The sequence below is a fragment of the Cnephaeus nilssonii genome (genome assembly GCF_951640355.1).
Source record: "Cnephaeus nilssonii genome assembly, chromosome: 5".
NCBI lineage: Eukaryota > Metazoa > Chordata > Mammalia > Chiroptera > Vespertilionidae > Cnephaeus > Cnephaeus nilssonii.
The window spans coordinates 18,968,756-18,984,811 of NC_137076.1; the positions used below are offsets into that span (position 1 = coordinate 18,968,756).

Below are 16,056 nucleotides of genomic sequence, written 5' to 3' on the forward strand. Positions count from 1 at the left end.
GCTCTGTCGCCTCCGTTTTAGACCGGAGGAAACTGAGGCTCGAGGAAGAGGTCGCTGGCCTGAGGTCACACACTGGTACGCGGCACAGCCAGAACTTAACTCCGGAGCTCCAAATGGCAGCCCGAAATTCACCCTGCCCTATGGCCCCCATAAGGAAGGTGGAAGGTGTCCTTCTCACCCCCCCCTGGGGGTGGGGGCGGGGGACTGTGCGGGCCTGGCCAACCTGGAGGAATAACTGGTTGGGCACCGCTTGCAGCCCCCAACCCTCCTCCCTTCGCTCGCCAGCTAGGAAGGGTCTGGGAATCAGGAACCGCTGGGTAGCTGTGAGGACCAAAGGTCAGACAGGGGTTTCCTGCCTGCCCCTGGGAACTTCCTCCTTCCCGACACACGACTTCTGCCTCCTGGATGAACACCACCCTGGGGTACCCCTCCCCACTGTCAGCCACCCCCCACTCCATTACAGCGGCTAAAGGGGGGATGGGTCCCCCTGCAGCAGCCTTTACCCTGCTGTGCTCCCCACCAGGCAATGGACACCAATTCCATCTCCTTGTCCCTTTCCCCTCAGCCCCGTCCCTCCTTCCTGCCACCCATGACCTCCTGGGGCTCGGGGCTGTGTCCCACTCAGTCTGCTCAAGCCTGAGGGCCCCTCCTAGCTGGGGCTGGGGCTGGGGGTGGGGTTGATGCCACTTGGGGGGCTCTGGCATCAACCAGCACGGAGGTTTCCCTGGAACTCCTGGTTCTGGGGTGACAGGCAGGAGGGCACACCCAGAACTCTTTGCTCCTTGGTTCCGAATCTCCTGCATGCCCACCTGGGGGTGACCCCCCAATGAAGCTCAGCTCCCACCCATCGGGCGCTTTCTCTTCACCGTCTCACGGAGCCCCAAAATAATGCATCCAGCAGGAAACGATAGTAATAACAGCAGCTTCCCACACAGCCCTGTGACTGGGCCTCACGCATACCCACCTCACAGAGGGGGAAGCTGAGGCACAGCCAAGCCGGCTCTCCAGGCCCCCAACTTCATTGCTGCTGGTGCTGCTAGTCCGGGAGCACGTCTTAAGCACCTGCGTGAGCGGGATTGGTGGGACGACAGCTTGAGGGGTCACGCCGCCGCCACCCACCATCAGCCCTCCCTCCGTGAGCTAAGCACTCCGCACGATTTAGCTCACGTACTTGACACTGCCCTGTGAGGTGGGCACCCATCTGAGGTCAACCCGCTGGGGGTAAGCCCGGCTCAGTGAACCCACAGTTGAGGACCCAGGGCAGCCCCTGCTCCCTGCGCCTCCGCTTTCCTCCTCCACAGGGTGCAGACAGCACCTGAGCGCATTCAGCTGCTGCCAGTGCTGAGAACAGCGCCTGGCACAGAGCTGGGGCAGGCGGAGAAACTGAGGTTCAGAGAGCCCGAGGTCGCCCAGTCACCCAGCTGGTGCCCCACCCAGAAAGGCCAGCCAGGCCTTGGTCCCTGCCCCCTGCCCCCCCCCCCCCCCGCCCCGCGCCTTCCCTTCACAGCCTGGGTGGGAGTGTTGAGATAACTCACGGCTCCCTGTTTCCTCCTGGCCAGGAAGGAGCCAGGCGGAGGAAGTATTAAGAGGAGTAATATAAACACTCCCCCCTGCGGGCGGCAGGGTCCAGAAGGGGCAAGCCACCACCCAGAGCAGACCAGCCAGCGGAGCAGCACCAGGGCACCCGGCAGGCGGGCGGCAACCCGGGTGGGGGGAGATGGGCCTGGCCACGGAGCACGGAGGGGCCTATGCCCGGGCGGGGGGCAGCTCCCGTGGCTGCTGGTACTACCTGCGCTATTTCTTCCTCTTCGTCTCGCTCATCCAGTTCCTCATCATCCTGGGCCTGGTCCTCTTCATGGTCTACGGCAACGTGCACGTGGGCACCGAGTCCAACCTGCGGGACACGGAGCGCCGAGCGGAGGGCCTGTACAACCAGGTCGTGGGGCTCTCGGCCAGCCAGGCCAACCTGACCAAGGAGCTCAACCTCACCGCCCGCGCCAAGGATGCCATCATGCAGATGCTGCTGGGCGCCCGCCGGGACCTGGACCGCATCAACGCCAGCTTCCGCCAGTGCCAGGCCGACCGGGTAAGGCCAAGGGCCCCACGCTGGCCCTGGTGACCCCGGGAAAGGCACCTCACCTCTCTGGGCGTCGGTTTCCCCAGCCACGGAATGGGGGTCACAGACCTTCCTTTTTAAATTGAATCCTCACCTGAGGATACTGTTTCCCTTGCTTGTCAGAGAGAGTAGGAGGGAGGGAGAGAAAAAGAGAGAGAGAGAGAGAGAGGCATCCTGACTGAGGGCAGGGAGTGAATATAACCCAGGTATGTGCCCTTAACTGGGAATCGAACCCGAGACCCTTTGGTGTGTGGGCCGATGCTCTAACCCCTGAGAACACTGGCCAGCGCCAGACCCCTTCATTTTGCATGAGGAGCCCTAACAGATCAGCAATGCATATTTTGTTTGTGTAAGTATCTCCCATGCAGTATGTTGGGTATACTTATCCTAAAAAAGATGTATTCGTTATCTCTCAGGAATTCAAGTGTCACTGAGCACCAGCCCTGGGCCCGTGACTTAATGCGCATAAAAGGCTCAGAATGTGCCAGCTGCAAATACACTGCGAACAGAACAGGCTAGATAAAAACTCAGAACGTTTGGCTCTTTCTTAGTAGTAAGTACGGACGGCTGATATTTGCCTTATGCTGGCGTCCGCTTGAGAAATATTATCTCATTACGGAAGCCCAAGAGGTAGGGAAGAACCCTAAACCCTTTTGCAGGTGGGGAAATGGGGGCTTGAGAAGCAGGGTCCCCCCAGGAGAAAGTCAGAGCGGCACACGTGGGGGTCTCATGGAGACTGTTACCCCCTCGCACTCATGTCAACCCCACTAGGCCACCCCTGTGTTCCCTCACACACACACACACACACACACACATGCACGCCACACGCGCTCTTTGTCTGTGGAGGTCTTAGCGCCAAGACCCTGAGTTGGGGGCTCCTGGGACTGGGAGAGGGGCTGGGTGGGGACAGCCTTGATGTTTCCCACCAGAGGGGTTCCGGCCGGCTGGGGGGGGGGAGGGGGGGAGGGGGAGAGGAGCAGCCCCTGACCACCCACCCGCCTCACGGGACAGAAGGCCCCTCCAGAAATGGCCTTGTCTGCTTCTCAGACCCAGGGCAGGGCATGTCTCCTTTAAACTCCCAAATAGGGGCAGGTCCCCCTCGGGCCCTGAGAGCAGGCTGGTCCCCCTCAGGCTCCAGAGCAGGGAGGGTCTCCCCTCAGGCCCCCAGGGAAGTATGGGTCTCCCGCTGACCTTTGGAATGGGGGCAGGTCCCTCCTCAATCCCCAAAGCAGGGCGGGGTCCCCTTGGGACCCTAGCATGGGATGCATCCCTCCTCAGACTCTCAGGGCAGAGCTGTGAATCCCCCCCCCCAAGCCCCTCCCCAGCCTGGGGGGCCGGGGGAGGGGCTCACTTCCTGGGAATCAGCCAATTCGGATCATCCTGGACACACAGCACCATCCCACGCAGGAGCCATTAGGAAGGAATCGGATCATAAAGTGTTAGACACGCATGCTCACCCCGGGTCCTGACTCCCTGTTGTAGATTAGAAATCTGAGAATCTTCAGGCGTCCTCAAACTACGGCCCGCGGGCCACATGCGGGTGTTTTTGCCGTTTTGTTTTTTTACTTCAAAATAAGATATGTGCAGTGTGCATAGGAATTTGTTCATAGTTTTTTTTTTAAACTCTAGTCCGGCCCTCCAACGGTCTGAGGGACAGTGAACTGGCCCCCTGTTTAAAAAGTTTGAGGACCCCTGATCTAGATCTTCACAACTTTAACATTGGAAAATCATGCTCCCCGCTCCCCTTTGAGTTGACAAATTCCTCTAGGCTTGAACCCCTCAGGGTTTTCTCTTGAAGGGATCCTGATTCCCACGCCCCTACCCCGGAGGGGGTGCTGATTGATGGTTGTGGGAAAGCCCCGAGACCCACCTGGCCCTGCTCCAGCAGCCCCAGTGTCCGATGGGAGCGGATGTGAGTCTTGGTCTTTCCCCAATTCTGGCAGTGCTAAGAAACATGATTTTTCTTAAATTTTCTGGAAATGCAACTGCATTTCTTGTCCTGGGACCCTGGAAGAGAAAGGAAAGTGGAACTGAATGATTTTTAAAATGTTCAACGCTTATCTATCAAGAACAGCTCAGATAAAGCCCCTCGCTGCCCCACCGCCACCTGTTGGACACTTGTTCTAACTGGAAAATACCCCTTTCTCACCTCATGTTTGGATCCCACTCACTTCCCCTTCTATGGCTAAGGCTTTTTAAAATATATATGTTTGGCCTTAGCAGGTTTGGCTCAGTGGATGGAGCGTCAGTCTGTGGACTGAAGGGTTCCAGGTTCGATTCCAGTCAAGGGCACATGCCTGGGTTGCGGTCTCGATCCCCAGTGCGGGGCCTGCAGGAGGCGGCCAATCGGTGATTCTCTCTCATCATTGATTGTTTCTATCTCTCTTTCCCTCTCCCTTCCTCTCTGAAATCAGTAAAGATATTTAAAATAGATATGCTTGTATTGATTTCAGGGAGAAAGGAAGAGGGGTAGGAGCATCAATGATGAGAATCATCCATGGGCTGCCCCCTGCACACCCCCTGCAGGGGATCGAGCCCGCAACCGGGACATGTGCCCTGACCAGGAGTCCAACTGGCGACCTCTTGGTGCACCGGAGGACTCCCAACCAACTGAGCCAGACGGCGGCTAAGGCTTTGGAAAGCAGAAGCCACTGGAACTTTCCGAGCTATTTCTGTGCTCCCCTAGCCCCGGGGCATTCGCACAGGCCCGGCTTCCTAAGGACAAGGAGTCAGACAAGGAATGGCAGGAAGACTCTGCCCTCTTCGTATCTTTTTTTAAAAAATATATTTTATTGATTTTTTACAGAGAGGAAAGGAGAGGGATAGAGAGTTGAGAGAAGCATCGATGAGCTGCCTCCTGCACACCCCCTACTGGGGATGTGCCCGCAACCAAGGCACATGCCCTTGACCGGAATCGAACCTGGGACCTTTCAGTCCGCAGGCCAACACTCTATCCACTGAGCCAAACCGGTTAGGGACCTCTTTGTATCTTTACTTATTAATTTCTGCGGAGGGTCTTGTTCCAGAGTTCGGAAGGCATGGCCTTTGTGGAATCGTAAAAGTTTAATTCACGTGCCGTGTAACTGACCCATTTAAAGGGCACAGTTCCATGATTTTTAGCACATTCACAGAGCTGTGCTACCATCATCACAAATAATTTTAGAATGTTTTTCATCACCCTAAAAGGAAACCCTGTCCCATGAGCAGACGCTCCACATCCCTCCTTCTCCCCAGCCCCTGGGAGCCATGACTATGGATTTGCTTATTCCAGACATTTTATCTCAATAGAATCAGACACTATGTGGCCTTTTGTGACTCACTTTTGTCGCTCAGGATCATGTTTTCAAGGTTCGTCCACACTGGAGCATGTGTCAGTGTGGACAAAGACCATATGTTTTATTGCCAAATTGTATTAATCATAACACTTTTTTTTAAATAACACATTTTTTAAATCCTCACCTGAGGATATTTCTTCCATTGCTTTTTGGAGTGGAAGGGAGAGAGGAGAGGGGGAGAGAGACAGAAACATCAATCTGTTTCCTGGCACACTGGCCCCGAACAGGGCTGGGGATCAAACCTGTAACCCTTCGGTTCCCAGGCTGACACTCTAACCCAGTGGTTCTCAACCTTCCCGATGCCACGACCCTTTAATACAGTCCCTCATGTTGTGGTGACCCCCAACCATAAAATTATTTTCGTTGCTACTTCATAGCTGTAATTTTGCTCCTGTTAATGAATCGTAATGTAAATATCTGTGTTTTCCGATGGTCTCAGGCGACCCTGCTAGCGGTTCTCAACCTGTGGGTCACAACAGGTTGCCGAAAACATGATGCCGAGTGACGGAAGTTAGTCACAAAAGGCCACATAGTGTCTGATTCCATTGAGATACAATGTCTGGAATAAGCAAATCCATAAGGCGACCCACAGGTTGAGAACCGCTGCTGTCGAGCCTAAGACCATCGGAAAACACAGATATTTACATTACGATTCAATAACAGTAGCAAAATTACAGTTATGAAGTAGCAACGAAAATAATGTTATGGTTGGGGGTCACCACAACATGAGGAACTGTATTAAAGGGTCGTGGCATTAGGAAGGTTGAAAACCACTGCTACCTGCTGAGAACACTGGCCAGGGTAATCATAGCAACTTTCAAAGACCAGACCAGCTTTCCCTGTACAGAGGCCACGCCCTCATGAACTGGGCCACACTAGGCCACCTGGGTGCTGGATCTGGGGCCTCAGCCCTGAGGGTCTGGGCAGTCCCGGGGTCAGGGGGCCCACAGGCCCCTCTGAGGCCTGTCCTGTGTCCTATCCGGGCAGATGGTCTACATGAACAACCAGAAGTACATGGCTGCCATTATCCTGAGCGAGAAACAGTGCCAAGAACAACTCAAGGAGACTAACAAGAGCTGCAACGGTGAGTGCTCTGGGCAGCGGGGAGCCAGGGTGGCGGCTTCCCCATCCAGTTCCTTGGCAGCCCCCCAGCTTTCCTGAGTCCTGCCATCCTGTGCCTTCAGCCTTGCTCTTCGCGCTGAACCAGAAGACCAAGATGCTAGAGGTGGAGGTGGCCAAGGAGAAGGCTGTGTGCACCAAGGACAAGGAGGGCCTGGGGCTGAGCAAGCGGTTGGTGGAGGAGCAACTGGCTGAATGCAACAAGGCCCGGGAGCAGCAACAGCAGCTGCGACATCTGGCCGAGAATCAGCTGCAGAAGGTGCAGAACCTCTGCGCCCAACTGGACAAGGACAAGTTGGCGGCGGACCTACGCAACCTCTGGAGGGACTCCATTATCCCGCGCACCCTCGACACACTGAGCTACAGCGCGTACCATCCCATCAGCGAAGTGGCCTCCGTACGGAGAATGTGCGACCACATGCCTACCCTCATGAGCACCAAGGCGGAGGAGCTGGCCCAGAGACTGCGGGCTGACATCCAGCGTGTGGCCCAAGAGAACTCAGACCTCCAGCGCCAGAAGATGGAGGCTGAGCAGGTCCTGCGGGCCAGTCAGGTGGCCAAAGAGAAGGTAGAGAAGGAAGCCCAGGCCCGGGAGGCCAAGCTCCAGGCCGAGTGTGCCAAGCAGACCCAGCTAGCACTGGAGGAGAAGGCAGCGCTGCGGAAGGAGCGAGACAACCTGGCCAAGGAGCTGGAGGAGAAGAAGCGGGAGGCCGAGCAGCTCAAGATGCAGCTGGCTGTCAGCAACTCCGCCCTGGACACCTGCATAAAGGCCAAGGTGGGCTGGCGGCCCTGGAGGCAGATGGCACGGGTGGTGATGTGAAACTTGGTTGTGAAGTCTGTTTGAGTTCGGATTAGGTAGGACTCACCTGAGAGTTTCATTGACATTAGGATAGGGACCGAGTCTCAAATGGGATCAACACTAAGGAAGAGAGTGTAGGCTTAAGACTGGAGTTGGAGGTAGGGTGGCTGTAGGGTCCAGGGTTCATTGAGGGGTGAATCTAGGACATCAGTTGCGTTATGATCAGGCTGAGCTGAAGCATTGAGGGTGGTCTTAGAATTTAGGGTAGGGTCACACAATGGTGGCTGTTGAGTCTAGAGTTGGTTTAAAGATTATGGTTATGTATTTATTCATGTAGGACTTTATTGGCATGAGGATTGGAGTAGAGTTTGAAATTGGGAATTACTGAGAAAGGGATAAGGATTGGGGTTGAGTTTCGGCAGCTGAATGGGCCTCCAAATTAGTTTAGGGTGAAGAATAGGAATTCATTAAGGGTTGGTGTCAGGGTTGGGAATTGTTGAGCTGAAGGATCAGGGGGCAATGGGTTAAGGTTGCAAGTGACATTAGGGTAATAGTGAGGGTTAAGGCAGGCCTAGCGAAAGGCGTGATATGATGTATAATTTGTGTTTAGAGTTGGGTCACAATGAGTTCTTGGTGACTGCCATGTCTAGAGTTGGTTTGGACTAAGGTTCGGGTTCCATCTCATTAGTCTTAGAAGTGGGATAGAGTTTGGAGTTTAGGTTCTGAGAAAAGGTTAAAAGTTGGGTCAGAGGTTGCATGCAGGGCAGCTATTGGGTCTAAGGTTGAATGAGGAGTGAATCTAGGATGTCAGTGGCTTTGGGATTGAGTTGAGGTACTGAAGGTGGAGTTGAGACTCAGGTGGGTATAGGTAGCTTGTGGGTCTAGAGATGATTAGAAGTTTGGAGCCAAGAGCGGATTTAGGATTTCATGGGCATGAGGATGGGTATTGACCATGAGTTCAGAGTTGGAGTTGTGTTGGATTTAGGATGGCTGGTAGGGAGATGAGTTGGGCTGGCATTGGGATATATTTGAGGTGAAAGATTAGGTGACCCTGGGTTAGGATGGGGATACATTGGGGTTGGGTGGGGCTCAAAGCTGGATCTAGAGTAGAGGTTGTATGGATGCTGATCTTGGGTTGGGGCTGGGGTGGGGTTCTGTTTCAGGGAGAGACTGGGGGTCTAAGGTTGAGTTGGGATTGAGCGTTACCTTGGAAAGGTGTCTGTAGGTGGCCATTGTGGATCCCAGGACTGGGGTTAGGGGAATGGGGTTGGGGGTTGGATTTTTCATAGTGGCTGGGACTAGGTGATGGGTTTGGGTCAGAGTTAGATCTAACATTACATCAGATCAGATTTGTCACTGGGATTGGGTTTAGGATGGGGTTTGATTCTAAGGAGGGCTCCGTTTTCATGTTGGGATTGGATTTCAGGTAACTAAGTTCAGGACTGGTTTTGGATTTCAAGTTTGGGGGGATTGGCTCAAGGTTGTTCAAGGCATGGCATTGAGAATTGGGGTCCAGTGGTTTACAGAGTGGGTCGACTTCAGTCTGGAGGGGGTCATGGATTGGGGTCAGGTTGGCACTGAGGCTATAATGGAGACTGAGGCAGGCCAGCCCTGTAGAGTAGGGTCTCTGGGAGCTCTACGCCAATCCAGTCCCTGGAATCCCCAGTCATTTGAGGACAGGTGGACACAGGGGATGATTACACATCCATTAGCACATGAGTACCTGTCCATTCCTCCACCCTGGAAGGACCTCAGAGCCAAGGGCACGGAGGGGCAGGAATCTCCCTGGCACTCTGGTTCAGGGGTCCTGGCTTCTCTGCCAATCTCCCTCTATCTTTCTTCTCACAGTCGCTGCCAGTGTCTATGCCAAGACCTGTTGGCCCTGCCCCCAACCCCCAGCCTATCGGTGAGTGAGGGCAGAGCCAAAAAGGGGAGCTGCCATCTATCCCTAGCCCAGGGGAAGGGGCTACTAAGGCAATAGGTTGGGCCTAATACCCTCTCTCGGCAGACCCAGCTAGCCTGGAGGAATTCAAGAAGAGGATCCTGGAGTCCCAGTGGCCCCCTGCAGGCAACGCAGTCCCATCCAGGTAAGGTACTGGGCAGGTCTTCGTCTCCATGCTTTGGTTCAGGACTAGGGGTGGAGGGAGGCTCATCTCATACTTGCTGCTTCCTTAATTGAGTGCCTGCCCTGTACCAGGCCCTGTGCTGGGCCCTGAGGACACAGTAGTGACCAAGATGCGCGCAGTTCCATTCGTGAAACGCCCTGAGTAGTGGGCAAGAGAGACAGCGACGGAGCCATAAGAAGAAGAGTGACCAAGAGCCTACAGTTACTAGGGGCTTGGTGTGAGCTTGGCAGAGTTCTGAGCACTCTACACTATTAACTCATTCAACCTGTCATTTGCTGAGCTACTATTCCACTTACCAGATGAAGAGTGAGGCACAGAGAGGGTATGCATCATGCTCCAGGTAACACAGCTAGAGAGGAGCAAGCTGGGACTTGAACCCAGGTGATCAGACTCCAGATAGGCAAGGGAGAGGCTCGGTGAGCAGGGGACCTTTGAACTGGAGGATGGGCAGAGCAGGCCTGGGGAGGGCAAGTGGGACAGTGCTCCAGGCAGCATGCACAGTCAGGGCAAAGGCCCAGTGGCCTGGACTAGGGTGGTGGGGGGTGGTGGCTGGCGTGGAGGAAGGGACGGAGGGAGAGCAACAACTGAGAGTGACCCTGGCCCCTCACTCTACCCCTCACTTTCTACTCCAACAAAAATGGGGGCCTCTGAAATCAAGGGCATGAAAATGCTTTGCCAACGGTAAAGTGCTGTCCCCCAGTGGCTGGAGCAAGAGGCTGGGGGCCTCAGTGGGGGAGCCTCAGGGGTGCCTGGCACGTGCTCAGGTCGTGGCTCCAGGCCTCTGCCCCCCTCACCACCTCCCAGGAACCGGTTATCCGTCCGATGGCACCCTGTTTCTCACCGGGAAGGTGACTCAGGCCGCCACCCCAAGCACACCCTGTGCACACTCCCCGTTCAGTAACACACTGCTGGCCTGGGACCCGGGGATGGGCGGGCCCATCTGCAGTTTAGGACCTGGAGTCCCGGAGGCACCCAAGATTTTAAGTCAGATCCCTCTGACTCCAGAGCCTGTGGCTTTCTCCAATGGCTTTGCCCCCAGGCTACCGTCCGCCTGGGTCTATTTTAACCTCGGGTGCTAAGTGCCGGCCGCGGGTCCAGACTTCCAGGGATCTGTTGTCAACAACTCAGGGCTCTCCACATGTGCCTCCACCTCCGCTACGCCTCCTCTTACACCCCCGCTCCGTGGGCGCTCACCCCTTGAGGAACTGGTCCCCTCACTCTTCCCGGGCAAAATCCCTCAGCCTCGGGCAGCCTGCGGACCGGGAAGCAAGAGGGTAGGGAGAAGCCCCTGCCCTGAGCACACTGTTTTCCTTTCTCCATCCTGGCCCGGAGCCAGCGTGGCAAGGAAGGAGGTACTATTATTATCCCCATTTCTCAGAGAGGGAACTGAGGCCCCAGGGAAGTGATCGGGCCAGGCCATGCGTCAGCAAGTCAGGGCCAGAGCCAGGCCTGTCCACGTCCCAGCTGAGAACGGGGAAGCTCTTGACATTGTTTACCCCAAATGACGTCCCCCTGGTGAGAAAACAATGTGCTCTTAACCCTGGGCCCCTCCTGCTTCTCTCCGCGGGGCTGCAGGAAGGGCCTCTGGCTCGCCGGGCTCCAGCCTTCACGAACCTTCCCTTGGGAAGGGGCCAGGGACAAGCAGGCCGGGGTCATCAGCTTGGGCTTAAGGGCCGCTCCACCAGCCCCTCAGTGGGTGACCCCAGGCGAATCTCTGGCCAGAGAATCATAGCAACCAAATTTCCATGCACCCAATCAGGCCAGGTCTGAGGTCCAGCATCAAGTCAGCCACCCCATGGTCTGGGAGTTGATTTCCTTCCCACTTGTATTCCTCTGCGCTCGCTCAGAGTAAGTCTCCACTGGTGCTCACTCGCCCTACGGCCTCCCACACACATTGCTCTCGAGGCAGACCCAGGGCCCAGCACGAGATCTTGCTTTTTTTTTTTTTTTAATATGTTTTTGTTTGTTTTAAAGGGAGGAGAGAGAGAGAGAGACATTGATTGGTTGCCTCCTGCATCTCCACTAATGGGGATCAAGCCCACAACCTGGGCATGTGCCCCGACCCCAGGAATCGAACCGGCAACCTTCTGATGTAAGGGACCATGCTCAACCAATGGAGCCATTCCTGTCAGGACAAGGTTTTGCTACTTAATTGCACTTTCCCCCCGTCTTTTTTGTTAATCCTCACCCGAGGATATTTTTTTCATTGATTTTTAGAAAGAGTGGAAGGAAGGGAAGGAGGGGGAGAGGAAGAGAGAAAGAGAGAGAGAGAGAGAGGTGAGACAAATCAATTGGTTGCCTCCCGCATGAGCCCCAACCAGGGCCGGGAATCCAGCCCACAACCCAGGTACATGCCCTTGACCAGCAATGCTCTAACCACCGAGACACCCTGGCCAGGGCACTAATTGCACATTTTTAGGTCATTTTCTATCAATGGCAAGTGCATGAGCTTTCCTTTACTTGTTAAGACTAGTGTCCATTGGAGATCAATTTAATTAATTTAAAAAACACAATTGAGATGAAGACAAATATTAAGGAAACATTGGTTAGGGGCTGTGTGGCTGGATGGCAGGATGTGGAAGGTTGAAGGTGGGAGTTCAGCCCTGTCTCGGAGCCAGGCACGCAGCGAGCGTTGCTCGTTTGTTGCCATCACAATTATGATCTGTTTGTTCATTCAGCCGTATTTCTTGAACTGTCGCTGGGTGCCAACGACACAGGCAGGAATAAGGCACAGGAACCCATGCCCTGGTGGGGCTCACAGTTTTGTGGGGAGACAGATAATCAACCAGACGAATGAGTCGGTATAAAGCTTTATAAGGCCCCTGGCAATGGGCGAGGCAGAAAAGGGAGGAGGGCCCCGGCCGGTTTGGCTCAGTGGGTAGAGCGTCGGCCTGCAGACTGAAGGGTCCCAGGTTTGATTCCCAGTCAGGGCACGTGTCCGGGTTGCAGGCTTGATCCCCAGCGTGGTGCGTGCAGGAGGCAGCCAAACAAGGGTTCTCTTTCATCATTGATCTTTCTCTCTCTCTCCCTTCCTCTCTGAAATCAATAAAAAATACATATTAAAAAAGAAAGAGCCCTGGCTGGTTTGGCTCAGTGGATGGAGCGTCAGCCTGTGGACTGAAGAGTCCCAGGTTCGATTCCGGTCGAGGGCATGTGCCTTGGTTGCTGGCACATCCCCAGTGCGGGGTGTGCAGGAGGCAGCTGATGGATGTTTCTCTCTCATCGATGTTTCTGGCTCTCTCTCCCTCTCCCTTCCTCTCTGTGAAAAATCAATGGAATATGTTTTAAAAAGAAAGAAGAAAGAAAGAAAGAAAGAAAGAAAGAAAGAAAGAAAGAAAGAAAGAAAGAGAAAGAAAGAAAGAAAGAAAGAAAGAAAGAAAGAAAGAAAGAAAGAAAGAAAGAAAGAAAGAAAGAAAGAAAGAGGTGGAGGGAGGATGAGAAAGTTAGAATTTTCACAGGGGCCAGGGCAGGCTTGCCTGGGGACGTGGCATTTGAACAGAGAACTAAAGGAGGTGAGGGAGGAGCCGGGATGGGGAGGACATAGCCAGGCAGAGAGCACAGTCCATGCAAAGGCCCTGAGACAGAACCAGGCCTGGTGAGTGAGTGAGTGAGGAGGCTGGGAAGGCTGGAGCCCAATGATCAGGGACTGAGGGCAGTGCGATCAAGGGGAAGAAAGGGGACGGGTCAGGCGCAGGGCTCTGGGGCTGTGCTAAGGCCCCGGGGAGCCTGGGCCGCAGTCAGCGGAGCATGTGATCTGACTCAGGTGTCCGCACCCTCTGGTCCCGGTTGGAAGCGAAGGTGGGAGCCAGGGGTCAGCAATGGGGGCTTAGGAGCCTCCGTCTGTGAAAAATGGCAAGGGCCGCCCCCCACCCCCTGCAGACTGGTGGGCAGGAGTGAGTGAAGCATGTGCCAGACAGAGGCTGGAGCCGGGCGGGTGGACAGGAGCCAGCCGAGGAACGTGAGCTAGGGCCCCGGGGAAGAGCCGGGGAAGGAAGGGAGGGGGCCAGCGGAAGCGGGACTTGGCTGTGCCCCCTCCTCCCCCACCAGGAAATAGCCTCTGCGCCAACCCCTGACCCCTCGCGGGAACCTCTGCCAGGCCAAGGAGGGGGAAGGGCATTCCCGACAGCAGCTGGATGGCCCCTGCGAAGGGTGGGGGCAGGGGGAGTGGAAGCGAGGCAATAATAGTTCTTGGAGTTTGGGGGAACTGTGGCAGGATTTGAGTCCTTGAAGAGGAGGTCTGGCGGAGAATAGGGGGTGGAACCTTGAATTCCAGACTAAGAGGATCTGGCTTTGTCCTGGGCGGCCTGGGGGGTGGGGAGGCATGGAGAGCATGTGAGTAGGGGCAGGCTCGTTAGAAACCCTCCTGGGAGTGAATGTGTGTGCTGGGTGGGTGTGCACAGGGGCTTTAGGGCAAACGCTTAGGATCCCCGAGGCCTCAGGGAGTGACGAGGAGGCAGACACCCTGCAGCAGAGGCCTCGAGCACAGCAGGTGGCCTCTCTGAACCTCAGACTTTTCTTCTGAGTAATAAGGAGGCAGACAGCTCAGTCCCAGCTTCCCAAAGAAGTTCAGCAGGAATCTCTTGGGAAGGATGAACCCCAAAGGAGCTAAAGAGTCCTTGGTAGCAGCAGGGGGCTAGGATAGGAGGCAGGCCCCTACAGTGTTTGTCCTTCTGCCTGACTGATGACTATTGTATTCCCATCTCCGTTCTGCCCTAGTGGCTGAGAAGGCTCCGGAAAGAGGACCGAGGGCGGGTCCCGACGTGCCGGTCTGCAGACCTGTGGCAGCGAGACACACCCACCGCGTGGGACACAGTCAGGCGACCTCCGTGCAAACACACCACCGTGGGCACCCTTGGCCTGCACCCTATGCACATCCCACCCTGAACCCCTCATACCCTCACAGGCCCACCCCACACAACACCATCCTGCAACCACAGAGGCTGCGATGACACCCACAGACGTGGTAGTGATGTCATACAGACACGGTGACCGACCTTACACAGACACTGCTGCCAAACCCTTACCCGCTATCACAGCCCTCTGCACGCAGGCCAAGGCACCCACAGCACCCCCTCACAGCCCTTCCCGTGCCGTGCCCCGCCACTCTTCTGATGCCCTTATCTCCCCCACGCTTCCTCACCCACAGCACTTGAGGCCTGGGGAAGTGAGAACAGGAAGGCATTCACCTCCATCCGTGAGAGTTCCCAGGCCTCCTCGCACGCCAGGCAGCATCTGGTCCGAGGGCAAACAGCCCACAGGCCCCCTCCCAGCCGGCAAGGGCGCTGCTCCGTCACTCGCTCTCCCCTCCCCGGCCCTGCCTGTGGTCCCTATGAAATGTTAGTGGCACCCAATAAATGTTAGCGATCCCTTCAAAGATACCAGAGTCGTGATTTATACTTTAAAAAGGTACCATCAAAAAAGAAAAAAAGAAAAATAAATAAATAAAAAGGTACCACCTGGCCTTGAGCAAGGAGACTGGAAGGAAGATAAAAGCTGGAACACCCCCACCCCAAGGACCCTGGGCCAGAGGGGCTTCAACCAGGAATAATCATGGGGGTGCACCAGCTCCCCCGCCCCCCCAAGGTCTGGGCATCTCTGTGTGGGAAGAGACAGAACAGTTGTCAATTTTGTTTCTTTTGTTTGTTTTTTTAAGAGAAGCTACTTTTTTAAAAAATATGTTTTTATTGATTTCAGAGAGAGAAGGAAGAGAGAGAGAGAGAAAGAGGTGTTGATGAGAGAGAATCATTGATCAGGCTGCCTCCTGCACAGCCCCCACCAGGGACTGAGCCAGCAACCCGGGCATGTACCCTGACCCAGAATGGAACTGTAACCTCCCAGAATGGAACTGGTTCATGGGTCGACACTCAACCACTGAGCCACACCAGCCGGCCTAATTTTGTGTCTCTAAATCAGCAGCTCTTTACCAAGCAGTTTCTTACAATGCAGATGATCCCTTTGTAGCTTTCCTTTTTCTACATTTGCAAAGATTCCCCCAAGTCTTGACGATAATGCTCTGCGGAGGTTACCACCGCCTGTCCTGAATGGCAGGAACTCCTCCTTGCCAAAATTATTCCAGGAACAAAATCACAAAAGTCTCAGGACATTTGTTTTGTTTTGTTTTGTTGTTTGTGGCGAGATGGGATGCCGGAGAGGACAGCAGCCGGCTTTGGGAGCACTTCCACTCCATGACCACCAACCTGGCGGGCCGCGGGGCAAAGCACGTTAGAGAAACAGGGACATCACATTCCATCCAGGAGACTGGGAATGGCTCACAGCCATCATACCTGCTGCTGGTGAAGACTTAAAGAAAAGGGCATTTTCCTACAGGACTGATAGGAAGGAAAATATCGCCATAGTCCTCCTGGAAATTAGTGTGGTGAGATATATAAATATATTATTATTGATTTCAGAGAGGAAAGGAAAGGGAGAGAGAAACATCAATGATGAGAGAGAAACACTGATTGGCTGCCTCCTGCACACCCCCTACTGGGGATCAAGCCCGCAACCCGGGCCTGTGCCCTTGGTCAGAAACCAGCCTGGGACCTTTGCAAAGGTCTATCT

At 54.9% G+C, this 16,056-nt stretch overlaps 1 protein-coding gene across 1 annotated transcript; it reads left to right on the top strand.

Annotated features, from left to right (window-relative positions):
* Nucleotides 1-1,601: 1,601 nt before the first annotated feature.
* Nucleotides 1,602-14,869, top strand: PLVAP (plasmalemma vesicle associated protein). Its single transcript, XM_079772477.1, has 6 exons — nucleotides 1,602-2,086; nucleotides 6,439-6,535; nucleotides 6,636-7,345; nucleotides 9,218-9,275; nucleotides 9,378-9,456; nucleotides 14,212-14,869. The coding sequence occupies exons 1-6, from the start codon at nucleotides 1,718-1,720 to the stop codon at nucleotides 14,216-14,218; spliced, it is 1,320 nt and encodes a 439-aa protein (XP_079628603.1). The 5' UTR covers nucleotides 1,602-1,717; the 3' UTR covers nucleotides 14,219-14,869.
* The last annotated feature ends 1,187 nt before the right edge of the window (nucleotides 14,870-16,056 follow it).